Here is a 26,627-nt window from a genome sequence, read left to right on the forward strand (position 1 = left end):
CCCCACGCCAAAACACACATACATTCTTTCAACAGGTAACTACTAAATGATGGCTAAACATCATCCTGAAATAGTCCTCAGATCCAATGGTTAACCAGAATGTGCCTACTCTTCCTCCCCAGTGATGCATTTCAATTCTAACTGCATGATCAAACCAACAAATTGAGCTTGAGACAAAAAAAAAAAAAAAGAAAAACCTGGCTGATAAAGTCAGAGGTTGTAAGGAAATGCTTTTCAAGTACAAGTAATGCAAGAAATGACAAGTGAAGTGAAGGGGAGGTTTCAAAGCTTGAAAGACAGTCATCAATACTGACAGATTACTGTAATTCTGGCTGCCAGCATGATCGATTTGGGCAGCATATGACAATCAATATTGTCCTCATTTAGTGAACAGCATTAGATTCACAGATACAGAAGATGTTCCTAGGATAAAATTTAAGCTGTATTTAATGATCATAAATAGCACAATTTATGCTGTGGAATCTTAGTGGGTACTTTTATTGGGCAAAAAATAACTGACACAGCAGTTCAATTATCCAAATATAATTGAGTTTATTACATATTCTTTTACTCCTTCATTTCTCTTATGAGGATTAAAATAGAACCTGATGGTTTTCAAAGCCTATTGCTATCTCAATTTTTATTGTAATTTCTCATAAGCTTTATTGATCTGTTTTAGAATACATGATTTTTTCCCTTAATGTGAGCTTATCTGAATTTGTCAAAACTACATATTTAAAATTTTATTTCTGAAATATTTGATATTTAAAATGAAAGGACATATATATTTTAGTATCTTAAAATGAAACCATCTAGTTGTAATTTATTATGTAAACTTTCACTTAAAAACCAAGTAATCTACCTATATTGTCAATTCCCTCAATATTTAAAATTAATATACACCTTTGTGAAAAGAGAATAGTTCTTCAGATTAGCAAAGGCTAAGAGCATCTCTACTATATACTTAAATAGTATGGGGAAACAACTCCTATACAGCTTCTAAATTCAAGCTTCCAAGTGAAGAAAAGCTTGTTTGATCTAGTATTTTCAGGGACTGCTGCTGAAGCGCTTTTCCTGGGAGGCGTTCCTCACATCTGCTGTTGTAAAGTGTTCCTGTTTACCGCTTTCATCTTAAACTCTCTCTCTTCATCTCAGAATTTTCTCCACTGTGGTATCTATTAATGTCTCAGCAAGATTAACTATAAGAACTTCACGAAACAAGACTGAAAATCCAATTCAATCAATTAACTGACCAACCAACCAAATATAAAAACCCAATTAGGCAATTCCTTGCTGTTGGGTAGAGTTGTTTTATATTGACTGGAATCTTTACACATAACAGAATTAATGATGGCACAAGATAATGTACCTTATTTCATTTACTAGGCGCATCTAAAATTCATTATCTCATTTATTCTTTGCCACAATTCTGAGATGGGTATTAGCATGTTTTTTATTAAAGATGAAGAAAGTTAGGGTGAGAGATTCTGGGACTTGACTGTGATCACAAGGCAGACCTCAGGTTAAAATCAATGTTTCTAACAGCAAATCCAGCTATTATACCTCTAGTGTAACATGCAAATCTGAAATAGTCCTCAAGAGGTGCAGGTAAAGGAAATTAAGTCATATTCTTACTTTTCATTGGTATACGTGAACTACTTGGTAAGATGTGCATCTTACATGCTGTTTGTCTCTCAGGCCAGAAACTGTGTTAGTTCAATAAATTGAGTTCCTATTGACACAAGAGGCAAGTAGAGGTTTGTATTACACTCTAATCTCACTCTCATCACTTTCCCAAAAGATTTAAAGCATTCTTAAAAGCTTTTGCACAACGAAGGAAACTATAAGGTGAAAAGCCAGCCCTCAGAATAGGAGAAAATAATAGCAAATGAAACAACTGACAAAGAATTAACTTCCAAAATACAACACACATTTCTCCAAAGAAGACATACGGATGGCTAATAAACACATGAAAAGATGCTCAACACTTCTCATTATTAGAGAAATGCAAATCAAAACCACACTGAGTTATCACCCCATACCAGTCAGAATGGCCATCATCAAAAAGTCTACAAACAATAAATGCTAGAGAGGATATGGAGAAAAGGGAACCCTCTTACACACTTGGTGGGAATGCAAACTGGTACAGCCACTATGGAGAAGAGTGTGGAGATTCCTTAAAAATGGAACGGAACTGCAATATGATCCAGCAATCCCACTGCTGGGCATATACCCTGAGGAAACCAGAATTGAAAGAGACACATGTACCCCAATGTTCACTGCAGCACTATTTACAATAGCTAGGACATGGAAGCAATCTAGATGTCCATCAAGAGATGAACGGATAAGAAGCTGTGGTACATATACGTAATGGAATATAACTAGCCTATAAAAAGGAACACATCTAATGAGGTGGACAAACCTGGAGCCTATTACACAGAGTGAAGTCAGTCAGAAAGAGAAAGGCAAATACTGTATATTAACACATATATATGGAATTTAGAAAGATGGCACCGACAACTCTACATGTAGCACAGCAAAGGACACGCAGACTCTGGGACTCAGTGGGAGAAGGTGAGGGTGGTATGATTTGAGAGAATAGCATTGAAACATGTATATTACCATATGTGAAACAGACGGCCAGTGCAAGTTCGAATCATGAAGCAGGGTACCTGAGGCTGGTGCTCTGGGACAACCCAGAGGGTTAGGGAGGGGAGAAAGGGGGGAGGGGGGTTCAAGATGGAGTACACATGTATACCTGTGGCTGATTCATGTCAATGTATGGCAAAAACCATCACAATACTGTAAAATAATTATCCTCCAATTAATATTAAAAAAAAAAGATTTAAGGCATTCTTTCTACTGTGTCTTAAATGAAATGATGGAAAACACTAACCTCAGGACAAACATCAGGATCAGGGGAACTATAAAGAGGCAAAGGTCAGAAGGACGTCAACTGCAGTAGAGCTGACAAGGTGGACAAAATTAGTTTATGCAGACAAAATTAGTTTATGCATAATAAGCTTTCTAGATATATTCAGGAAATAATAAACTGAATCTTTACATTTCATAACAATGACCACTTTAAATCTGAGTTTTCAACTAGAAGTAAATGAAGATGTAACCACTACATCACTACTATACATAAGAAATGCTATATAAATGTCACTAAGCTTAATTAACCAATGTAACACGTCAGAATCTACCTGTAATTCTATTCCACACGGTCAGAATACATGAGAAATTACACAGAAATCAGGTTACTTAAGTCAATGTTCCTTAAAAGAAGAAAACATATGCTGCTGCTGCTAAGTCACGTCAGTCGTGTCCAACTCTGTGTGACCCCATAGATGGCAGCCTACCAGGCTCTCGTCCCTGGGATATGCTGTAGACTTATGATACATCTATTTTATGTGCAATAGGATATTTTAAAAGGCCCTCCTTGTAAAGCTTAACATCTATAGTTTATTATGTAGAAGAAAAATAATTGAAATGTTTTTAACCATATAGAAAAAGTATGCGAAGACACAAATCCACTTCACGAAGGAGTAACAAAACAATTTAAATTTTAAAACTGTGTGCATATTTCGTCCCAGGCAGTGCTCTAAGAGTTTTACACATATTGACTGATTCAGTTCTCGTAACATTATAGGCTAGATATTATTATCATTCTTCACTTTATGGATAAGGAAATGAGACTCAGAGAAGGTAAATAACTTGCCCAAAGCTGCAGAACTAAGGAAGAGGTGACCAGTATTTGAGTCCAGGCAATCTGGTTCCAGAAGTCATGTTCTAAAACACTCCATGTCCTCTCATACTCCCATGTTTCTGTTCCCTCTGCTCGGAATACTCTTCTTAATCTCATCTACCTGATTAACTCATTCATCCTTCAAGACTGGGTCAATCCTTATATTCTCAGAAGTGTTTGCTGATATACCACCATCCCTTCCAGCTGAGAGGCCCCTTGTTATAATAACTTGCAGAACATTCCATGCCTAACACTTATTACAGTGTAGATACTGAAAACAATATATTTCCTCAACTAGACTGAGGACTTTGCAATGACTGTTTTGGTTATCTCTGCACATCCAGATTAGCAGAACACCTAGTATACAATGGGGCTCTAATTAATTAACCAAAAGACAAGTACTGACTACAACTGTATAAAAGAAAATACCATAATTGTTTAAACACTGGGTAGGAACTCCATCATCTATATGTCAATAAACAAAAACTCCATAGGTCTTAGCAAATTAGAAGAAGTTACCTTGGAAAGTGGAAAACAACTGTTAAACCAACTGTTAAAAAGGATACAAGTTTTGATACAATGGAATCAGTGATTTCAGAGCACGGCTTGCATTTATAGCTGTTGCTCGAACCATAATAGGTAGGACCTTTCCATTCACAATAGCACCATCAAAGAGTGGACCAAAGAAGGGAACCTGATTGAGAAATTAGAATAATTTAACAATTCAAACTGGAAAAAGGCTTTAAATAACAACAATCAAAACAGTTTGCATATAAAAAAAATCTTTCTGCTTCCTCTTTAGTTCTTCCTTTAGTAGAAATGCTGTTCAAATTTTCTGCTGTGATGGGTCATTCATACTAGGACAACAAACAGAACAAAAAATGCCAAAGGTCTACAGGGGTTCCATTCAAAAGAATTATGTGCTTCATGTAACTGATTAAACAACTTATACTACCTGCCAATTTTCCAATTTTTGTAGCCTCAATTGTATACAAAAATCCAACACTTCAAGTTACTTTATTATTTTCATGCAATGCCAGCTTTACCAATGAACCTAAAACACTATTTTTTATTATATGGTTTATTAGAAAAAGATCTATGTCACTATTATCAGATAACTGATATTTTCAAAAGTATTCCATTTGAATATGGCTAGTACAAATGGCAGCTAAAGGCAAAGACATGAGCTATGGATAATACAATAAATATTTTATGTTTTGTGGCCACATGTTGTCTCTGCTGTATATTCTTCTTCAATTTTTCAAATGAGAAAAACCCATTTAAAATGTAACATTCTTAGTTTGTTGGGTATACGAAAACAACAGGGAACGGGCCATCATTTGCTGACCTCTGATTAGATGAATCCTGAAAAAACCTGGCCATAAGCCATTGCTTCACACATGGGAAACAATCCACTTCAAGAAGATTCATGATCAACAGTCAAAAACTAGTTTTTCCATAAACAAAACGTACTCAAAAAAAAAAAAAAAAGACACCAAAATACTGCCAAACTTTTATTCTTCTGAAAGAAAATACTTCTGCAGGTGTTTCAGCCCTATAAGACATTCAACTAGAACTACTTGCTTTTTTTAAACTTTGTAGAATTCTCACTTAAGTGACATAACTAAATAATCATGTAATCTTAACAAAATATATCAACTAAAAATATAGGAATCATACTGTTCTAAAAGGGAATGATTACCGAGTGTTTTAGGAAGCTCTAAATCATCCTGTTAATAAAGGTAAGTCTTTTTGTGAGCTTGGTGAAAGGTACTTCCACTCTGGCACTACCTGGCCTTGTCCCATTCAAGTACAGGTTCTGTCTTTCCTGTTTTAGCTCCTTCTGAACTAGACTTGGACAATTCTACACAGCTTTTAGAGTCTGTGTCTCATCTCCCTCTCCATTTTTACATAGCCTAATTCATCTGAGAGAAACTCACAAATCCACATAGAACTCAAAATATTTTATTAAAATGTAAGATAAAGAATTCTTACCTCTGGTTTTTTCATTATCTGGATGCTGAACATGTGGTTTTTCATCGGGTATATTACAATAAGGACATCACCAAATTCTGTAGGAATAATTCCTCTCCTGTAGTCTCTAGTATGCTCTGACCAAACAATGTGCACTTCATCATTTCCTAAATGTCTCAACTGGAAAACCAAGAAAATAGTTCATAGTGCTTGAGAAAAGCCCTGTGAGTATTGTCATACAGCTACAGACAACATACTATAAAAAGATTAAAAGGGAAAGAAATTTTAAAAATATTTTTAAAACTTCATCTGACCATTTTTCACAACATGCAAAACACAAACACTCAAAAAGATGTTAGGAGATGCTGCAGAAGACCAGATAATTTTCAACCGTCTACAGTCAATGGGAAACAGAGAAATTAGATTAAAAAAGGTTCACGTACAGTCCACTCTTCTTAACCAGCAATTGTACCAATTTTCCACTACCAAACCTTTTCAAAATTGTTTAAAATAGTGTTTTAAAAAGTGACTGATTTAGGACTGTTCTTTTTTTCTGACGACTCTCTGGAAGTGCTAATGACTCAAAGTGAAAGGGACTAAAGGAGGCAACAGGAAGAGAAGTAAAAGAAGTAAATAATTCATAAATTACCTTAGGAGTAAGAGAAAGTTGATTATACTTGGCTTAACAAATTTATTTCCAGGTTTTCTTTGCCTATGAGGATGTTTTTGGTAATGAGAGTTAACATTGTGTTGATTAAAATTATGAAAAGTATCTAGAAGTTAGATTTCTATTAAGTTATTAGAAAAATTAACTTAATATCCATCAGTACTGAGTTTTCTACAAGGAAATATGTTTAAACATGTATTTTAATATACAGTTTGGTTATCTTGGTACATTTATTGATTCTGCCACTGCAAACATTTGAGTCCATTATTGGTGCCTATCTCACAGGTTTTTCTATTACCTTCAGATAACCTGAGATACAGTAGACAGAAATGTGTGGAAGAGAAAATTAGGGTAAGTGTTGTCAATATTCTTAGTATGAGCTAAAATACAGGCAATTTCTGTTTTTGAAATAGCGATTTATTTTGGCTTACTTACTACACAGCAGGATTACAAACGTGTGATTCAAACAAAGAAAGGAATTAAGTCCAGTTAATAAAAACTTCTCTTCTGTCATCCTTTAACCCTGGAGTTCTTAATCTGGGTTCAAGGGAATCTATGTTTTTGCAAATTCTATGTATTTTTCTGAGAAGAGTCTATCATACAGGACTAGGTAACAAAAAAAGCCAAGAACCAATGTTCTAGTGGTTCTTAAAAGTCCCCAACACCAATCTATCTAGAAAATCCTAATCACTATGAATAAAATGAAGTGTGTGAAAACACAAGGTAAATCCCTGAACTTTAAAATTTATATTCCTAAGTAAGAAACATCCTCTCTTCTTTGACGGATTATAAGATAGTGCCAGCTATTACTCTAAAGACAGTGCTTAGCTAAATCTATAGAGCAGAATTTATTATTTTAGAAATATAAAGATTTTTATTTTCTTTTAAAGAAGACTTTAAGGTTTAAGTGGATTAAAGTTTCTTTTTGGAAAACATAAATGTGCTTATTGCCCTAAATACATGATGATAGACCTCAAATATCAAAACAATGTTTATTTCAAGTTTTAATTATCATTATTTACAACATACACACACACACACACACCCCTTGAATGATATAAATGCACAGCTTGGGCTTTATGACATTTTTAAAAACCAAAAAAGATTACACAACTCAGAAAAGCCATGGCTCTATAATTTCATTTTTTAATCAAAATACTTTAAAAATATCCTTCCTATACAGCCATCCCCATGTGTCAGCTTCCCTAATAGGTTTATGTTAACTGAATACAAAAGAAATGTGAAATAAATTTAACCAGGAGGGATGATCCAATCTAATTTTGATACATTAATGTCATATGCTGTACATGTTACAATAGCAGCCAGATCTAATACTAAGCTCCAGGCTATACTGAGATTTCCAAATGGCAGATTGTTCTAAGTGATATCAAGTATAATTGAAGTAATAAACGATAGTAAAAGCTGAGCACACTGTCAGGAAGAATTTAAGTATTTACTTTTTAAAATTAAATGAGTTAGGTTAGGAAAGACAAGACAACTGAAATAATGCAGGTCTCAATTTACAGAAAATTCCTTTTATTTATCTGCTACATTAACCCTTGAACTCTTGCCAAAGCTATCTATAATTTCTAGTGCCCACTTATCTAAAGAAATGAGAGAAAAGGGCAACTGTAGTTTTATTTCATAATGAAAGTTTGTCTTCAAATATCTACCACAGAGTATTAAAAGTCTGTTATGGAAGTTTAACAGAAAAGAATAATATATTTTTACAAAAACACTGTAATGCAGGTATTTGTGGCATAGAACCATGCACGTGACAAAGTCATTCAAAACATGTTGAATCATTTTAACGAAAAAGCTTCAAGAACATCCCTTATCATTTATGTCCAAATGCTAAAAAAGTAATTATTTTATACTGTTATATTGAGGCATGTTTTTATATCTTTGTCTTTAAAAATCTGTTATATAAAATTAACTAAATTACTAATTATTATATAATAATTAAACAAATGGAGAAACTGCTAATCACTACCATGTATCTTGGAGTTTTTAAAGACTACTGAAAATAAGAATTTTGAGTGGTTAACAGTTAATGGAAATTTCAGAAGTATGTTTGACATATTTTATATAGTATTTTATATTTTAAATTATTTTATCTATACCTTATAAGGATTTAAAGGATTGTGTGTTATGTACTGGTTTCTCTCTGGGCTTCCCAGGTGGCATAGTGGTAAAGAATCTGCCCGCCAATGCAGGAGACACAGGAGACTTGGGTTCGATCCCTGGAGGAAATGGCAACCCATTCCAGTATTCTTGCCAGGAAAATTCCATGGACAGAGGAGCCTGTCCATGGGGTCACAAAGAATCAGACATGACTTTAGTGACTGAGCATGCATGTAATTATGTATGCTGAGAAAGTTTTTCTATATACTGAAAACTCACAAAGGAATTTCACCTGTGTGTTTTTGTACACAGATGCCAATCACTTCTGAAATAGAGTATAAGAATTCTATATATGGGATAGGTCTGTTAAAATGATAGGCAAGCAAAATATTCTTCCAAATTCACTTTGACTGCTATTGAAGTCATTTTGGAATTCAAGGTATATAACATAAGCTGCAGATTATCATTATCAATTTATGAAGACAAAATGGTTTTTTACAAACATTCATTTTTCTGGATTATTATCTCAGCTTATTGATATTTCTATTAAATTTTGGTGTGTGGAATAGAACAATATCAAACGTAGAATGTGCTCAGTCGCTCAGTTGTGTCCGATTCTTTGCGACCCCCATGGGCTCCTCTATCCATGGAACTTTCCAGGCAAGGATACTGGAGTAGGTTGCTATTTCCTGCTCCGGGGATCTTCTAGACCGAGGCATCAAACCCTAGTTTCTTATATTTACTGTACTGGCAGGCAGATTCTTCACCACTAGTGCCACCTGTGGAAGAGAATATAAAATCTACATATGCTCTAATACAACCAGAGACTACTTCCTTTGTTCTGTACACTCAACTATTCTCTGCATTTTTACAACACTGGCTTAAACAGAAGCTGTAGTCAATTCAAACCCTTAAGACTTTTTCTTAGAAACTTTAAGTAGGTACAACTGACTACTAGAACTACAGCTCTTAATAAATTTTATCTTACCAGGTTCTGATTATCTTTAAACCTATCAGGGTCTTTTGTTAGCATGATTCTTCTATTCAACATGTTGGCTCTGACTTTTCTAGATTTGGGTTATCTTTAAAATCACATTTTTTTGTCTTTATTTAGATTTTGGATAAAAATGTCAAATGGGACAGATCTGGGTAGGAGCCTTACAGCAAGTCATTACAGATGTCCTTCTTAGTTAAATGAATATCCAACATTTATTAAATGTTTTCTATTCTAAGTGCTCTGTGATAATTTATTAAATGTTCACAACAACGCTATAAGGTAAGTATAATTATTATTAACCTTATTTTTATAGGTGAAGAATTGACGCTTAAAAAGACAAAGTTATATAACTAGTGTGGCAGATTGAAACCCAAGCAGGTTAGTTTCAGAAACCACACTTTAACCACCTCTATACACTGCCTCTCATTAAATAATTAATTTATGTCTCTAGATATAATTACACAACCAGTCAAGAATATACTTATTGAACTATTATTAAGACCACATTTCTTCAACCTGTCCACAACAAACGACTTAGTTAAATGCTTTATACTGTCTATGGCCTTCCCTGATGTAGTAATCCTATTAAAACAAATTAAGTTAGTTTGATGTGATTTGTTATGGTGAACTCATGCTAGCTCCTAGTGATCACTACTTCATTACCTAAGTGCTCACAAACCATCTGTTTAATAATCCTATTTTGCCAGGCACTGACATGGAGCTCATGAATGTTAGTAATTTTTGTACTTGGTGGCCTGTTCCATGTCCTTTATGAAAATCAGATGTTTGCCTATCAACAACAGTGCTTCTCATTTTCCATGATTTTCAGGAGAGATTCCAGAGTTAATTCTAGATTTCTTCAGTGAAAATCATTCATTTAGTGCTGGAGACTAAAATTCAGGAAATGTAACTATATCATCTCTTTTACAAAATCAACTTATCCCCCAATGTCCCTATTTCTATTAAAAGCACCTAACAACTAATTATAATTACTTAGGGTCAAAACCTGAAAGTCTTCCATTTCCGTTTTCCTTATAGCACCTCTGGGCTTCTCTGGTGGCTCAGATGGTAAAGAACTGGCCTGCAATGCGGGAAACCCAGGTTCAGGAAGATCCCTTGGAGAAGGGAATGGCAGCCCACTCCAGTATTCTTACCTGGAGAATCCCATGAACAGAGGAACTTGGTGGGCTACAGTCCATGAGGTCGCAAAGTGTCGGACACAGCTACACTTATAGTATCTCTAACAAGCTCTTTATAAAACATTTTTAAAACTATCATATTCCATTTTTGTGCTTTCCTTCCTATTGCCTCTACTGTTGCTCTACATAAGATGTAGTCATCCTAACAGCTGCTGGACTAGTTCTTGAGTTCTTAAAAGGCCTTCCCTCTCTCTTTCTTATCTACCTTCTTTCAAACACTGGCAAATATTAAAAGCCAAATGCACTGTGAAAGTGAAAGTGTTAAGTTGCTCAGTAGTGTCCCACTCTTTGTGACCCCATGGACTGTAGCCCACCAGATTCTCCTGTCCATGGAATTCTCCAGGCAAGAATACTGGAGTGGGTAGCCAGCCATTCCCTTCTCCAGGGACTGAACCTGCGTCTCCTGCTTTAGCAGGCAGATTCTTGACTGTCTGAGCCACCACGGAAGCACTGTACCAGCTACTGGAGATACAATGGGGAGGAAAAACAGATGTGTTTTCTACTCTCACAAAGCTTTAGGAGCAGTGGAGTGAAAGTAAAAAACGATTCAATTAGTGAACAATTAACAGTATAGACAATGATACAAATATACCTTTCTGAATGCAAATAACAAAGACAACTGAACTATAATGGCATTTGAAGAATGCATAGATGATAATTAAGTTAAGGCAGTTACTTCAGGGGATTAGTGGTATATGTGTAGAAACTGAAACTGAGTTAATACTCACTGTCCCAAGCCCTTCACTCTTTGCCCCTCATTTTCATATGTAGCAAAACATAAACTATCACATACTCTTCAACCATGTGAAAAAATATACTCTCATACATTTTCATAACTCACTTGCTGTCTGGATCATTCATTCCTAGTAATTAAGAAAAGATTTTTGAAGCAACAGGAACAGCATGTAGTAGTATAATACTTTAGCAGAGTGGACACTTGATAAATATGCGATTAAAAAGATAATACCATAGTACTTAGCAATTTTTTTCCTATTATTACATAGTGTACAGCATAAAAATAAAACTACCTGCACTTATGGCTTTACTTAAATATACCATTTAGATGGTGATAAGTGCTTAAAAATATAAAATAGGATAATGTGATAGTGTTACTGGGTAGAGAGGGCTTCCTTAGCTCAGATGGTCTGGAAAGCTCTCTGAGGAACTGTCAGGTGAGTCTGAGAATAGAACAATGCAGATGAGAAAGTGTGTGTGTGTGTGTGTGTGTGTGTGTGTGTGTGTGTTAGTTGCTGTGTGTGTTTGTGTAAGTTGCTCAGTCATGCCCGACTCTTTTCCACTCCATGGACTGTAGATCACCAGGCTCCTTTGTCCATGGAATTCTCCAGGCACGAATACTGGAGTGGGCTGCCATTCCCTCCTCCGGGGAGAATGGCAAAAGAGATGAGATGAGATGGCAAAAGAGCATTTCAAATGGAAAGAAACAGTAAGTGAAAAGCCTGTGAGTTGGGAATGAGCTCTATGTGATGGCAGGTTAGAATGATAGCCAGTGAGGCCAGGTTCTGGTAAATGAAAAGGAAAGTGACAAGAGATGGGATTGGAGAAGTAGACAGGCAAATAGCCAGATCTTGTAGGGCACTGAAGGCCATGGTAAGGAATTAGTTTAATCTATATGCAATGAGAAGCCACTGCTATACCATCCAAATTAAACCAGCCACAGTGATAAGATAAATTTACTCTGAACCATTTATATTTCCTGGTTTCTCTATCTTCGATTCTTATCATCAGGAGTATATTTAGAGAAACTGGGTTAAAGGTGTTAGTCATTCAGCTGTGTCCAACTCTTTGTGACCCTGTGGACCGTAGCCTGCCAGGCTCCTCTGTCCATGGAATTTTCCAGATAAGAATACTGGAGTGGGTTGCATTTCCTTCTCCAGGGGGGATCTTCCCAACCTAGGGATAGAAACTGCATCTCCTGCATTGCAGGCAGATGCTTTACCACTGAGCCACCTGTGGTTAAAGGCAGAGTTTATTATATCAAAATTATTTTATGTAATGTGGCTAAATTTGGGACTAAAATGATGTATACAATTTCATAGAATTATTAACTATTACATTAACTACACTTTTACTAACACAATGAAAAAAATTTTTATTATTTCTTCAATTTGTTTTTCATTTTCCAGACTATACTAGAATATAGTTCTTTGGAAAATGAAGTATGTTAATTCTATTTCTAGATAAAATCCAGAAAAATGGATTTAAAGTTAAAATCAGACCAAACAGTTCTATACAGCTCATTTACTTGTGAAACTATTGTGACCAAATTTCAAAACAGAAAACGAACTGCTGTCCAAGACACTAACAGTGTTTCAGAGGGAACTGACTTAAATAAAGTGCTCTTTCCCCTCTTTTGGGGGGTCCAGGAAATGAAAGATAGGCTAGAGAGTCCAACTAAGTAGGTTACAATTATCTCAACTTGGATCTTCATCAAACTCCTAAAAGGGTGATTCAGCTACCTATGAAGCAGAGTATCAGCAAGTGGCTAGAACAAGGAGACAGAGGAAATGAGACAAGCTCCTGTGAACACTTTATACCAATGCTTGCAGCACTTTTGATTTTTAGGGGTGAATAAACTCAGTTAAGTGGAAATTATTTTTAACCATTTTCTGTCAATCTTCCTCAGGTAGAGATAATTTACAGAACAGAAGGTTGGACTAGAGTTACATCAGGATTCTTAATATGAAGGTGTAATATTTCTAAGAGAGACTACTTTGTTAGACTGAATGCTTGGTTAATTTGTTTAAAAAAAAAAAAGTATAGTTAGTCCATGTTGTAAAAATTCTGTTACTATCATTTTGATCCTTGAAAAAGCCTTTCTTGACAAGAAATAAACGGCTACACTTATTTACCTCTATTTACCAAAGCTATTTATCTCTAATTCTAAGAACATAAAATGCTTAAAAATAATTTACAGAACTACCACATGATAGCTTAAACAAAAGTAAAAACTAGTTTCTATAAAATAGATATAAATGATTTTCTCCTATCAAGTTTAAAACAAAGAACCAGAGTCATAAATAATTCTACCTTGCCAGAGGCACAGCTATTTCTTTATACTGACTGTCGACTATCTAATTTAATTAGAGGTATTAAACTCCATGCTGAGGTCAACAAGCCTTACTTCCTTCAATATTACACTTCAACCAGTGCTCATTAATGTGTCTACTGAATGGATTAACACACCTAAAGATGTATGTACAAAGCAAAGGGGGACAACCTAATGATATCCAATTGTTCATTTGTAATAGGACACATGTTCTAGGCCTCAACTTATTACCACTAATGTGGAATTTATTAAATTCAGGAGAAAAAATACCAATACAGAAAGTGATTTTTTTATTAAGGAGAACTGGTATAAGACAACTAGTTTCCATGATGAAGTTTAAGCATTTAACCTTTTATTAAAAAGAAACTGATACTATACTAGAGCTAAAATATAAGCTAATGTTACTTAGAAAAATCTTACATACTAGGATTCTGAAGAGCACTGAGCAGAGAAAATAGGTAAAAAGAAGCCTCATATAGAGAGCAATAAATATTAAGCCTTTTTGATATCTATGAAAAGAACATTTAGAATAATTCACACTGAATTATGAAATGAGGTAAATTTTTCATCTCTACTGAATTAAGTGAAATATTGCATCAATTTAGTCCCACCTTGATAGAGTAGACTTTGTTTCAGATTACTTAAATTACCACTGGAGAAAACAAGAGAACTATACCTTTATTACATATTGTTTATTGTTTATAATTTTGACAGGTTTTGTTTTTATATGGTATTTTGTTTTTATATGTGAAAGAAGTGATATTTTTAAGATTTTTCACTACAACAAACAAACTCCTAAAATGCTTTAGGTTAGAAAAGCCTATCTAGCCAGGATAATTTTCTTCAATAAAACAGGTATAGTTACTTTAGCAACTAACATAACAGCAAGCTTGCATTATAAATTTTAATATGATAAATATTTGCTTACATTTTTATTTTTTTTCTACCTACCTACCTACCTACCTATTTATATATTTATCCTGGTGGTACCACACAACATGTGAGATCTTAGTTCCCTGACCAGGAATTGAACCTGTGCCCCTGCATTGGAAGTGCAGAGTCTTAACCACTGGACCGCTATGGAAGTCCCCTGTATTTTTAAAAGTTACAATACCAAAAAAAAAAGTTATAATACTTCTTACATTTCAGTACTAAACGACTGGGAAATTGTGCCATGTATTTGTCTGCATTTTTTTTTAATAATTTGGGAAAAAAAAAAAACCCACTAAGTAAAAAAATACCTGTCCTATTCCACTTGGTAAATTGTTAAGATATACAATTTCTCATTTATAATTAACTTAAAAGGAGAGAAAAACCAAAATTTTTGTCTAGGGTATTGTGTCAGCAAAACCGTGGACCAAGGAATTGTTTCTTTAGAGACATTGAAAAAACACAATCTTATATACAGAAAACCCTGATTCTATAATAAAATCTGTTAGAACTAATATATGAATTCAACAAATACAAAATTAACACACAAAAGTCAGATGCATTTTTAACAGAAGAGGAAATTGTAAAAACAATTCAATTTTTAACACATTAAAAGAATAAAATATTAGCATAAATTTAAGGAGAAAGATGTATGTTGAAAACTACAAAATATTGCTGAAAAAATATGAAAGACTACATAAAAAAATGGAAACATTTCCCATATTCATGGATTGAAAGGCTTAATATTATTAAAATGACTACTAAAGTGACTCAAAGAGTCAGTGTAATCCTACTGAAACCCCAACAAAGTTTTTCACAGAAATAGAAAAACCAATCTTAAAATTCATATGGAATCTCAGGTGACTATGAATAATAAAAACAATCTTGAAAAAGAAGAATGAAGTTGTAGAATTCATATTACTTGATTTCAAAACTTACCACAAAGCTACAATAATTAAAACATTTAATTAAAGCAAAAGGACATTTGGACCAATGGAATAGAACAGGGAGATCAAAAGTAAAGTTTTACACAGATGACCAATTGATTTTTGACAAGGGTGCGAAGACCACTCACTAAAGAAATGCGTAATCTTTTAAACAAACATTAGTGCAACAAATGAATACCCACATATAAAGGAATGAAATCAGACTTTTATCTCATACTCTACACAAAAAAATAACTAAAAATGGATCCAAAACATAAACATAAAAGCAAAGATTAAAATACTCTTTAAAGAAAACACATGGGAAAATATTCACGACATAGGATCTGGCAATGAATTCTTGAATTGATTCAGAAGCAACAAAAGAGAACATAGATAAACTGAACTCCATCAAAATAAAACTAATGTGCATCAAAGGACACTATCAAGAGAGTGAAAAGACAACCCACAAAATGGGAGAAAGTATTTGCTAGACATATATCTGATAAGACAGTAACATCTAGAATATATAAAGAACTCCAACAACATAACCAGAAAATTACAAGCAACCTAATTTAAAAAATGGGTGGCAAAACAGAAAAAGAGACACAGAAATACAGAACAGACTTTTGAACTCTGTGGGAGAATGTGAGGGTGGGATATTTCAAAAGAACAGCATGTATACTATCTATGGTGAAACAGATCACCAGCCCAGGTGGGATGCATGAGACAAGTGCTCGGGCCTGGTGCACTGGGAAGACCCAGAGGAATCGGGTGGAGAGGGAGGTGGGAGGGGGGATCGGGATGGGGAATACATGTAACTCTATGGCTGATTCATATCAATGTATGACAAAACCCACTGAAATGTTGTGAAGTAATTAGCCTCCAACTAATAAAAAAAAAAAAAAAAAATGGGTGGAAGAGCTGAATGGACATTTCTCCAAAGAAGATATACATATGGCCAATAAGCACATGAAAAGATGCACATCATTATTCAAGAGGGAAATGCAAGTCAAAAACCACAGACAGTATAACACTCTGCACCTATTAGGATAGCTGATAACAAGTAATGGCAAGGATGTGGAAAAACTGGAACTTTGGTGCATTGGCTAGTGGAAATGTTAAATGGCAGTCAGTTTGGAAAACAGTTGGACAATTCCTTAGAAAGCCAAACATGTAATTTCCATCTTACCCAGCAATTCCACTCATAAGTCTATACACCTAAAAGAACGGAAAATAGGAACTCAAACAAATACCTGCATGACAATGTTCAAAGCAGCATTATTCACAATAGCTAAAAAGTGGAAACATCAATAGATAAATGGACAAACAAAATGCATATACATATCGTGGGATACTATTCAGTCATAGAAAGGATGAAATTCTGACATGTTTCACCATCAATGAAGCTTGAAAACATTATGCTAAATGAAATCAGGCACAAAAGGACAAATACTGTATGATTCCTACTTATATAAGATATCTAGAATTGGAAAATTAAAAGAGAAAGAAAGCAAATTAGAGGTTACTAGGGGCTGGGTGTAGGTGGTAATGTAGAGTTATTGTTAATGGATATAGAGTTCTGTTTGCGAGGATAACGTTCGGAGATTTCCAGTTTCCAGCCTGGCAAGCAAGGAGAACAGAAGTTGTCACTCTGTCCTAGCAACAGGTAAAAGCTGAACAACTGAAAAATCAACTACAGCACTCTTCTTGGATCAGAAAAATGAGGTCATAGGGAAAACTGCTGTCCCAAAATTGGATAGGCAAATATGACGAATAAAACAATTTAACAGAGCAGAAACCTCTGCAGGAACCAGTGCCAGAGCAGGAAAACCTGAGTTGTTGTTGACAAACTGCTGGGGACTCAGCGTAAATAAGAGTGAAAGAATGAAGATCAGAACCAGAATAAGAAATGGCAGGGATGCGGGAATTACAACTATGATTAATATGCTAAGGGCACTAATGGAAAAAATAAACAACATCCAAGAACAGATGGATAATGTAAGCAGAGAGATGGACACTCTCAGAAAAAAGAAAGATGCTAGAGATAAAAAAGAACAATGTAAGTAAAATGAGGAAAGCCCCTGATAGGCTCATTAGTAAACTGGACATGGCTGAAGAAAGAATCTCTGAGCTTGAGGATATAACAACAGAAATTTCTGAAACTGAAAATCAAAGAGAAAAAAAAAAAAAACCTGAAAACCTCCCAACATCCAAGAACTGTGAGATAACCACAAAAAGTGTGACATTTATGTATAGGAGGAAAGACATAAACAGAAGCAATAGGATTGAGAACTGCCCCAAATTAATGTCAGACACCAGATAACAGATCCAGGAAGCTCAGAGAACACTAAGCAGGATAAAAGGCCCCCAAACTACATCTAAGCATATCACATTCAAACCTCAGAAAATCAGATGAAAAGGTCTTGGGAGAAGCCAGAAGCAGGAAAAACATTTTACCTATGGAGAAGCAAAGATTAAAAATTACATCTGACTTCTCAAAGTCTACAAGCAATAAATGCTGGAGAGGGTGTGGAGAAAAGGGAACCCTCTTACACTGTTGGTGGGAATGCAAACTAGTACAGCCACTATGGAAAACAGTGTGGAGATTTCTTAAAAAACTGGAAATAGAACTGCCATATGACCCAGCAATCCCACTTCTGGGCATACACACTGAGGAAACCAGATCTGAAAGAGACACGTGCACCCCAATGTTCATCGCAGCACTGTTTATAATAGCCAGGACATGGAAGCAACCTAGATGCCCATCAGCAGATGAATGGATAAGGAAGCTGTGGTACATATACACCATGGAATATTACTCAGCCATTAAAAAGAATTCATTTGAACCAGTCCTAATGAGATGGATGAAGCTGGAGCCCCTTATACAGAGTGAAGTAAGCCAGAAAGATAAAGAACATTACAGCATACTGGCACATGTATATGGAATTTAGAAAGGTGATAACGATAACCCTATATGCAGAACAGAAAAAGAGACACAGAAATACAGAACAGACTTTTGAACTTTGTGGGAGAATGTGAGGGTGGGATATTTCAAAAGAACAGCATGTATGCTATCTATGGTGAAACAGATCACCAGCCCAGGTGGGATGCACGAGACAAGTGCTCCGGCCTGGTGCACTGGGAAGACCCAGAGGAATCGGGTGGAGAGGGAGGTGGGAGGGGGGATCGGGATTGGGAATACATGTAAATCCATGGCTGATTCATATCAATGTATGACAAAACCCAATGGAAAAAAAAAAAAGAAATGAAAGAAGGAAGAGTAGAGTACAATACTTAAAGTGCTGAGAGAAAAAACTACTAATCTAGAATTCTATACCCTGTGAAATTATCCTTCACAAGTAAAGGAGAATAAAGACATTCTCAGACAACAAAAACTGAGGGAATTTGTTGCCAGCAGACCCGCCTTATAAGAAATACCTTTTCAGAGAGAAGGGAAATGATATACGATAGAAATTTGGATTTGCATGCAGAAAGGAAAAGTGAATCAATAACTGAAGGTGAAAAAAAAACTTATTTTTCTTATTCTTAATTGATCTAACACATCATAGTTTAAGGTAATAAATGGCAACAATGTATTTGACAATGTATGCTTATGTATGTAAGAGCTTCCCTGGTGGCTCAGACAGTGAAGGATCTGCCGCAGTGGGGGGGACCTGGGTTCGATCCCTGGTTCAAGAAGATCCCCTGGCAAAGGGAATGGCAACCCACTTCAGTGTTCTTGCCTGGAGAATTCCATGGACAGAGGAGCAGTGGGCTACAGTCATGGGGTTGTGAAGAGCAGGACACAACTGAGTACCTAACACACTCATCCATATACATGGTTAAGTAAAAGTGGAATGAATGATAGCAACGACACAAGGGATAGGAGGGAAAAACTGGGCATATAGGTACTTTCAGTGAAGCACTATGTGTTATTTGAAACAGGACTTAGTTATAGATGAATAGTACAAACTCTAGGGCAAGAACTGGAAAACAATTCTTTAAAAAAAGCACAAATGATATGCTAAGAAACGAGAGAAAATGGAATCGTAAAATGCTGTTAAAACCACAAATGGCAGGAAAAAAATGTAAAATACAAAAACAAAGAACAAGAGTAACAAGTAGAAAATAATAACAAATATGGTAAATATTAGTCCAATTATATTAACGATCACTTTAAATGTCAATGATTTGAATACATAGAGACTGTCAGAGTGGATCAAAAAAAAAAAAAAGCCCTAACTATATGTTGTCTACAAGAAATCAACTTTAAATATAGACACATACAGATTCAAAGTAAACAGATATAGAAAGATATACAATGATACCACCAATAAGAAAGCAGGAGTAGCTATACTAATTTCAGAGAGAGCACACTTCAGAGCAAGGAAGATAACCCGGGATAAAGAGGGGCATAACCTAATGATAAAGAGGTCAATATTCCAAGAAGACATAACCAATCCTTAAGGTGTATGTACCTAACAACAGGGTGTCAAAATATGTGAGGCAAAAACTGACAGCATTGCAAGGAAAACAGAAGAATCCACTATTATAGTTGGAGACTTTAATACCCCTCTCAGAAAAGGAGAGATCGAGCAGGCAGAAAATTGGTAAGGATATAGTTGAACTTAACAGCTTCATCAATCAAGTGAATATAATTGACATTTATAGACTATTTCATTCAACAATAGCAGATTACACATTCTTCCCAGACTCGCACACAACATTCACCAGATAGACTATACTTGGGCCATAAAACACACCTTAACAAATTAAAAAAAAATAGAAATCATATGATGTCTGCTCTTAGACCACAATGGAATTAAACTAGAAATCAATAACAAAAAGATAGCTGGAAAAGCCCCAAATGCTTGGAAATTAAACAGCACAGTTCTAAGTAACACATAGGTCAAAAAATATTTTGAAAAAAATGGAGAAGTTCTGGAAATGAATGTTTGTGATGGCTGTACCACACTTTATGACAAAGAACTGTACATATTAAAATGATTAAAATGGTAAATTTATGTTTTATATACATATTTTACCACAATAAAAAATTTCTGTACTTATATAAATGAAGCAAACTGTTAGTATTTAAGGTTTAATCCCTCAATATACTCTAATATATCCAATACTTAAAATTTCACCATTTAGGGTATAATTTTAATTAGAACTCAACCATTTAACTATTCTTAAATGGTGTTAACACATTTCCAAAATTAATTTTGCTATGATAATGGATTGTTAAACATCCTCAGCTTCTTCTTAAATAATTAAGGAAGACTTTTGTGACTGTTATGAAGGAAATAAGAAGTCTTAATTTAAGACATTTCTACAAAGGTTGCAAAAATACAACTTCAAGTACCTTATAACCATCAGGTTTAATATATTGAAATAAAAATATCCTACATAAGTTTCTTTAAGAAAATTTCAACAAAAAGTGATATACTTTGTTCAGCTCTTATGTTTGCAATTGACGATACTATTAATTTTAGACTCGGCTCTGGGGTTTAAAAGTTGTATCCACGGTTCCATGAAAATGAGGATCACTGACAAGTTCCTAATGATTACAAGAATTTATCTTTTTGCACTGTACCCATAATTGTCTCTAATTTGGGTATGGCTTATTTTCATACAGATTTAAAATGAGAAGATGGAAGAAAGTGATTAACTGAAGTTTTACTCAAGTTTTATGCCAACCCAACTCTTTACCATTTTCTTGTCAGTATTCATGTCTCATTCTGTATTACTAAAAACTATATGCTAAGATAGTCTATAGAAAATCTGTGACTAAATATACTTAACTTCCTACACATCAATTACCTATACCTTTACTATTCATTCCAATCTAATTAGCATCCATATATTAGTTATTCTAACCATTACTCATTTAGTAGGCAATTTCCAACAGTATTCTAAAATGTAAATAAAAAACATCAAGGGTATTAATTCAATCTTATAAAGTATTTGAGAGGAATTCTGAAGTTCCTTTTCAAAAGAGTATAAAACTGTTTTCATAGGTTACTAATGAACTGTGACAAGCTCTGATATTAAGTAACATAAGAGTATTGAGTAAATGATTAAGCAGGTTACATTCAACAGTGGTTTTGAATAAACTGAGGGATAGGAAAAAAAGAAGATAAAAGAAATGGTGGACAAGGTTTCACTTGAAAAATATGTTTCTCCCTAAAAACACCAAACATGGACTGAGCACACACAACTTTATTCCAGGGTATATCTGTGTCACTAGAATGATTTTTGAATGCTAGCATTAGCTGCAGCAAAATGGTGGTGTAAGTTTTAAAAGACATGGGCCATTAAAACCATTTCACTATACCTCCCAAAAATTCTAAGGCAGTAAAATTTAGAATTTAAAATTTAGAATTTTACTAGAATTAAGACTTATTTTATCTGCTATATTAATTTTAGTTAAAATTTATTATAAAGCACATTTTAAATGCTTTATAATAATTTACATTTTCATTTTTTCCCCCTTTCCCTCAATCAATATAAATGTTATATCCATCTCTGTGTGGGGACGTGAATTATAATTTCACTAATCTGAATATATATAGTAGTTTTTCAATTTGTGAAATGCCCATTTTCTTGAAGGCAAAGCTTTTTAAGACTATAACCTTCAATTGTATCATTAAGGCAAACAGTTTATTCTGGAACAATACTGTTTCTTAAGACAGTATTAGGTGAAGAACAGAGTACTCAGAAACAGCTCTTAATCAATTAGATTACTTGCTTACATATTTTACTAAGATTCTAACTCTGAGCACTTTTTTCCTTAGCACTTACTTTTTTGGTCAAAGAGTCATCAGAATCTGAAGGCATTCTTGTTGACACATGAAATATTACTTCAACTGTAGAGGTAGCAAAATATGGTGTAGTCAATCCAGTGCTTTTATTTTTTTGTAGTCCTCCCATGAAACCACAATGGTTTGTAAGATTTACCTAGAAGCAATGAAAAGACACATAATGTTTATCAAATAAACCAAACTAAACTCACTATGGAAAAAGACTCAAATCTCTCACTTTGCAAAAATACAGGGAATAAAGTCTTTTGCATACTACCAACCATGGCTTGTCCCAGAATTATTAGTCAGAGCTATCCTATACACTGGTAGATCTTAAGTATCTGAGGATCTCTAATTAGTAGGAACTAATTAGCAAAGGAATCAACTGCTGAGCACTGTACATCTTTTGTTAGGCTACTAGGTGTTAAATTGTAAAGGCTATGGGGGAGACACCAAGGGCAGAGAGTAAAAACCAAGTGGCAAAAATCAAGACTGGAAATGATCTGGGGAAAAGTTAGAAAAAAACCCAAAAAACAGTAATGTCACTTTGATTAAATAATTAATTTGGTGTGACATATTTAATCATCAAAACTGGCTTCCTAATTATCAGTACCTATCATAGCCCAGAAAAAAATACAAAAATGTACACTTCAAATGCATTAAAAAAAACTTCAAATTAATCTGTGCAAAGACTTTTAAATCTCTTTTCCCTAATTTTAAGTATGATATATTTAATATCAGGATCATTTCACTGGATGATATCCCCTGGACTTGTTCGACACACAGACCAGTAACTTGTGCTCATTGTAGAAAACCGAAGAAATATTGTAAAGAAAAAACCAAAACTTAAACACTGCTTGTATCTCTCCATTCAGAGAAACCAGCTATGTATATGCTTGTAAAAAACAAAATATAAATAAGTGCAAAGTAGAGACTTACAAAAGCAAATTTTTGCATATTTGAACTGAACAAGTCTCTACTAGCAGTATATCCTACTAATGGATGAATGTATAAATAACAAGTTAGCTGTCGTGCCATTACCATAATATTTCCTCATTTATAATGCTTTAAATTTATTTTTAACTCAGTAATACATTCATACAATTAAAAGTTCAAAAGATACATCAGTATTTTTTCTTCCATATTTCTCATCTCTAGCTACTAAGTATGCTTCCAAAACTGTTCTCTATATACAATTAAATTTTAAAGGTATGTATGTGCACATGCACACACACACAACATAGATATACAATGTTCTACAACTTGCTTTAATGCGTTTAAAACTTCTTGAAAAATACTCCTAAAAAAAAGAAAAATACTCCTTATTAGTAAGTAAAGAGCCTCCTCATCTTTTTCCTTTTATGACTTCACAGAAGTCCCTTTTCTTGATGTACAATAATTTAGTGCCCTACTTGAAGGATATTTAGACTTTCCCAATCTTTTGCTATTACAGTCAATGCTGCAATGGATAACACTGAACACATACCATGCTGCATTTGTGAAAGTAGATCTGTAGGACAAACAATCGAAAGTGGAAATGTAAGTCAAAGGACATGTGTATTTCTGATTTTTGAAACCCACTACCAAATTGCTCTCTGTAGATTGTACCAACAGTTGCATGAGTGTTTCCCTCATACGCTCTCAAATATATTATAAAACTGTATGACCTCTGTTGATAGGTTAAAAAAATGATATTTTAAGTGTACATTTTTGTTGTTTTGTTTTCGTGAGAAAGTTATTTACTTTCAAGTCAATTTTCTGAGTACATAAAGGAGAAAGTCTAAGTTTAGAGCTCCTTGCTATAAAACAGTTCTGTAACATGGGCAGATCTCTATTTTTTAATTAAATGTTTTATATGGAGATTAATTATAGATTCTACAAAGTTTTAAGAAATAATAGAAAGAGATCTTATGTACTCTTTGCTCAGATTCCCCCAATGCAGAGCCATATTATAACCAGGATACTGATATTGATATGACTGAGACAACATTTTCATCACCACAAGGATTCCCCGTGTTGCCCTGTTACATGACCCACATCCACTTTCCCCGTACCCCATCTCCTTCGTAATGCCTGGCAATCACTAACTTGTTCTTTACTACTAAAACTGTCATTTCAAGAATGTTATGTAAGTGGACTATATGGCATGTAACTTTTCCAAGTGTTTGAAGATTTTCCCATTATTTCTCTGTTAATGATTTCAAGTTTGATCCTACTGTAGTTGGAGAACACACTGTATGATTTCAACACCTTAAAATGTGCTGAAGTTTCTTTTAATGGTTCATACATGGTCTATCTTGGTATATGTTCCTTAGACACTGAAAATATGTTATGATATTGCTGGGTGGGGTGTTTTATATAAATGTTAATTAGGTCCTATTGGTTGTTGGTGGTGTTGAGACCCTCTATATACTCGCTGATTTTCTGTCTACTTCTCTCAGCTGTTGAGAGAGGGGTAAAGTCTCCATTTATAATTGTGAAACTGCCTATTTCTTCTTTCGGTTCTATCAGCTCTGCTTCACATATTTTGCAGTTCTGTTGTTTGCTGCACACAGGTTTAGGATTTTTAAGTCTTCTTAGTGGACTGACCCTTTTATCACTGTTATAGAATGTCCCTTATCTCTGATAATTTTCTCTGCTCTGAAGCCTACCTTATCTAATATAAATTCAGTCACTCTGGCTTTAAGATTTGCACAATATAATTTTTTCTGTCCATTTACTTTCTACCAGCCTATATTATTATACTCGAAGTGAGTTTCTTTTACAATGCCTATAAGTGAGTCATGTTCTTTAATCCACTCAGCCAATTTCTGGGGGAAAAAAAAAATCTATTTATTTGGCTGCTTTGGGTCTCAGCTGAAGCATGTGGCATCTTTCGGCATGCTGGATCTTTCATTGTGGCATGCTAGCTCTTTGCTGTGGTTTCAAGGCTTCTCTTTCAAGTTGCGGTGTACAGGCTTTAGAGCATGTGGGCCCAGCAGCTGCAGCACAGGCATGGGCTTAGTTGCCCTGCAATATATGGGATCTTAGCTCCCTGACCAGGGATCAAACCTGCTTCTCCTGCACTGGAAGGTGGATTCTTAACCACTGGAGCACCAGGGAAGTCCCGACTCTGCCAATTTTAATTGTTATATTTAGATCATTATTATTTCCTGTAATGACAGATATATGAGAGCATAATCTCACCATTTTATTTTTTTGTTCTCTGCACATTTGCTGTTTTATTTTTTCTATCTCCCACGGGTTACTTGGAACATATTTTAGAACTCTGATTTTAGTTATCATTTTGAGTGTATCTTTTGTTGTATGTTTCTTACTGGTTTTTCTTGGTATTTATTAAACATACCTTATTACAGTCTACTGACGTTGTCATTTTACCAGTTTGAGTGAAACACAGAAACCCTATGTCACTTTATGTCCTTTAACCCTCCCGTTTGTAATATAATTGCCAAGAATATTTGCTTGGTGGTGGTGTTGTAGAGTTGCTAAGTTATGTCTGACTCTTTTGCAACCCCCATGGACTGTAGCCTGCAAAGCTCCTTTTCCATGGGATTTCCCAAGCAAGAATACTGGAGTGAAAAAAAAAAGAATAGTGGAGTGGGTTGTCATTTCCTTATCCAGGGGATATTTCCAACCCAGAGATTGAACCCACATCTCCTGATTTACAGGTGGATTCTTTAACACCGAGCCACATGGGAAGCCCAATTTCTAGTATACTATAGTTATATATGTGTACTTTACATATATTTTCTCCTCACATCACAATTACTGAAGCCCACGTGCCTAGAGCCCAAGTTCCGCAGCAAGAGAAGCCACTGCAATGATAAACCCATTCAAAGCAATGTAGAGTAGTCCCTACTAGACACAACTAGAGAAAGCCCACATATAGTAATGAAGACAGCACGGCCAACAATGAATAAATTAAAAATAAAAATTAAAAAAGTAGGTTCCTCCATTTATATATATTTTAAATATGAATTAAAATTTTAATATATGATGAATATATATGTATCTCAGAGCACAAATTTTGCTGATCCAATATATATAAAATGCTATTAATAAAGACAAATTAATCAACCACATCAAATTCATTTTCTGTTAGAACATGTCTGCCTCACCATTTTACAATTTAAATAAACATACTAATTCAAATCTGTGACAAACACCTCACTTCCCAGTTATAATTATTAAG

The 26,627-nt window shown here is 34.5% G+C and overlaps 1 protein-coding gene across 4 annotated transcripts in view; it reads right to left on the bottom strand.

Annotated features, from left to right (window-relative positions):
- Positions 1 to 26,627, bottom strand: part of RALGAPA1 (Ral GTPase activating protein catalytic subunit alpha 1) — a 204,245-nt gene that overhangs the window by 23,239 nt on the left and 154,379 nt on the right. For all 4 annotated transcript variants that reach the window (XM_061159178.1, XM_061159181.1, XM_061159180.1 and 1 more), the window contains 3 exons: positions 22,437 to 22,592; positions 5,744 to 5,902; positions 4,315 to 4,442 (listed from right to left, as the gene is read on the bottom strand). In XM_061159178.1, coding sequence (XP_061015161.1) covers positions 4,315 to 4,442; positions 5,744 to 5,902; positions 22,437 to 22,592 — 443 coding nt within the window. The remainder of the gene's footprint in view (positions 1 to 4,314; positions 4,443 to 5,743; positions 5,903 to 22,436; positions 22,593 to 26,627) is intronic.

This window comes from Dama dama, chromosome 13, assembly GCF_033118175.1.
Source record: "Dama dama isolate Ldn47 chromosome 13, ASM3311817v1, whole genome shotgun sequence".
In the NCBI taxonomy this organism is placed as follows: domain Eukaryota; kingdom Metazoa; phylum Chordata; class Mammalia; order Artiodactyla; family Cervidae; genus Dama; species Dama dama.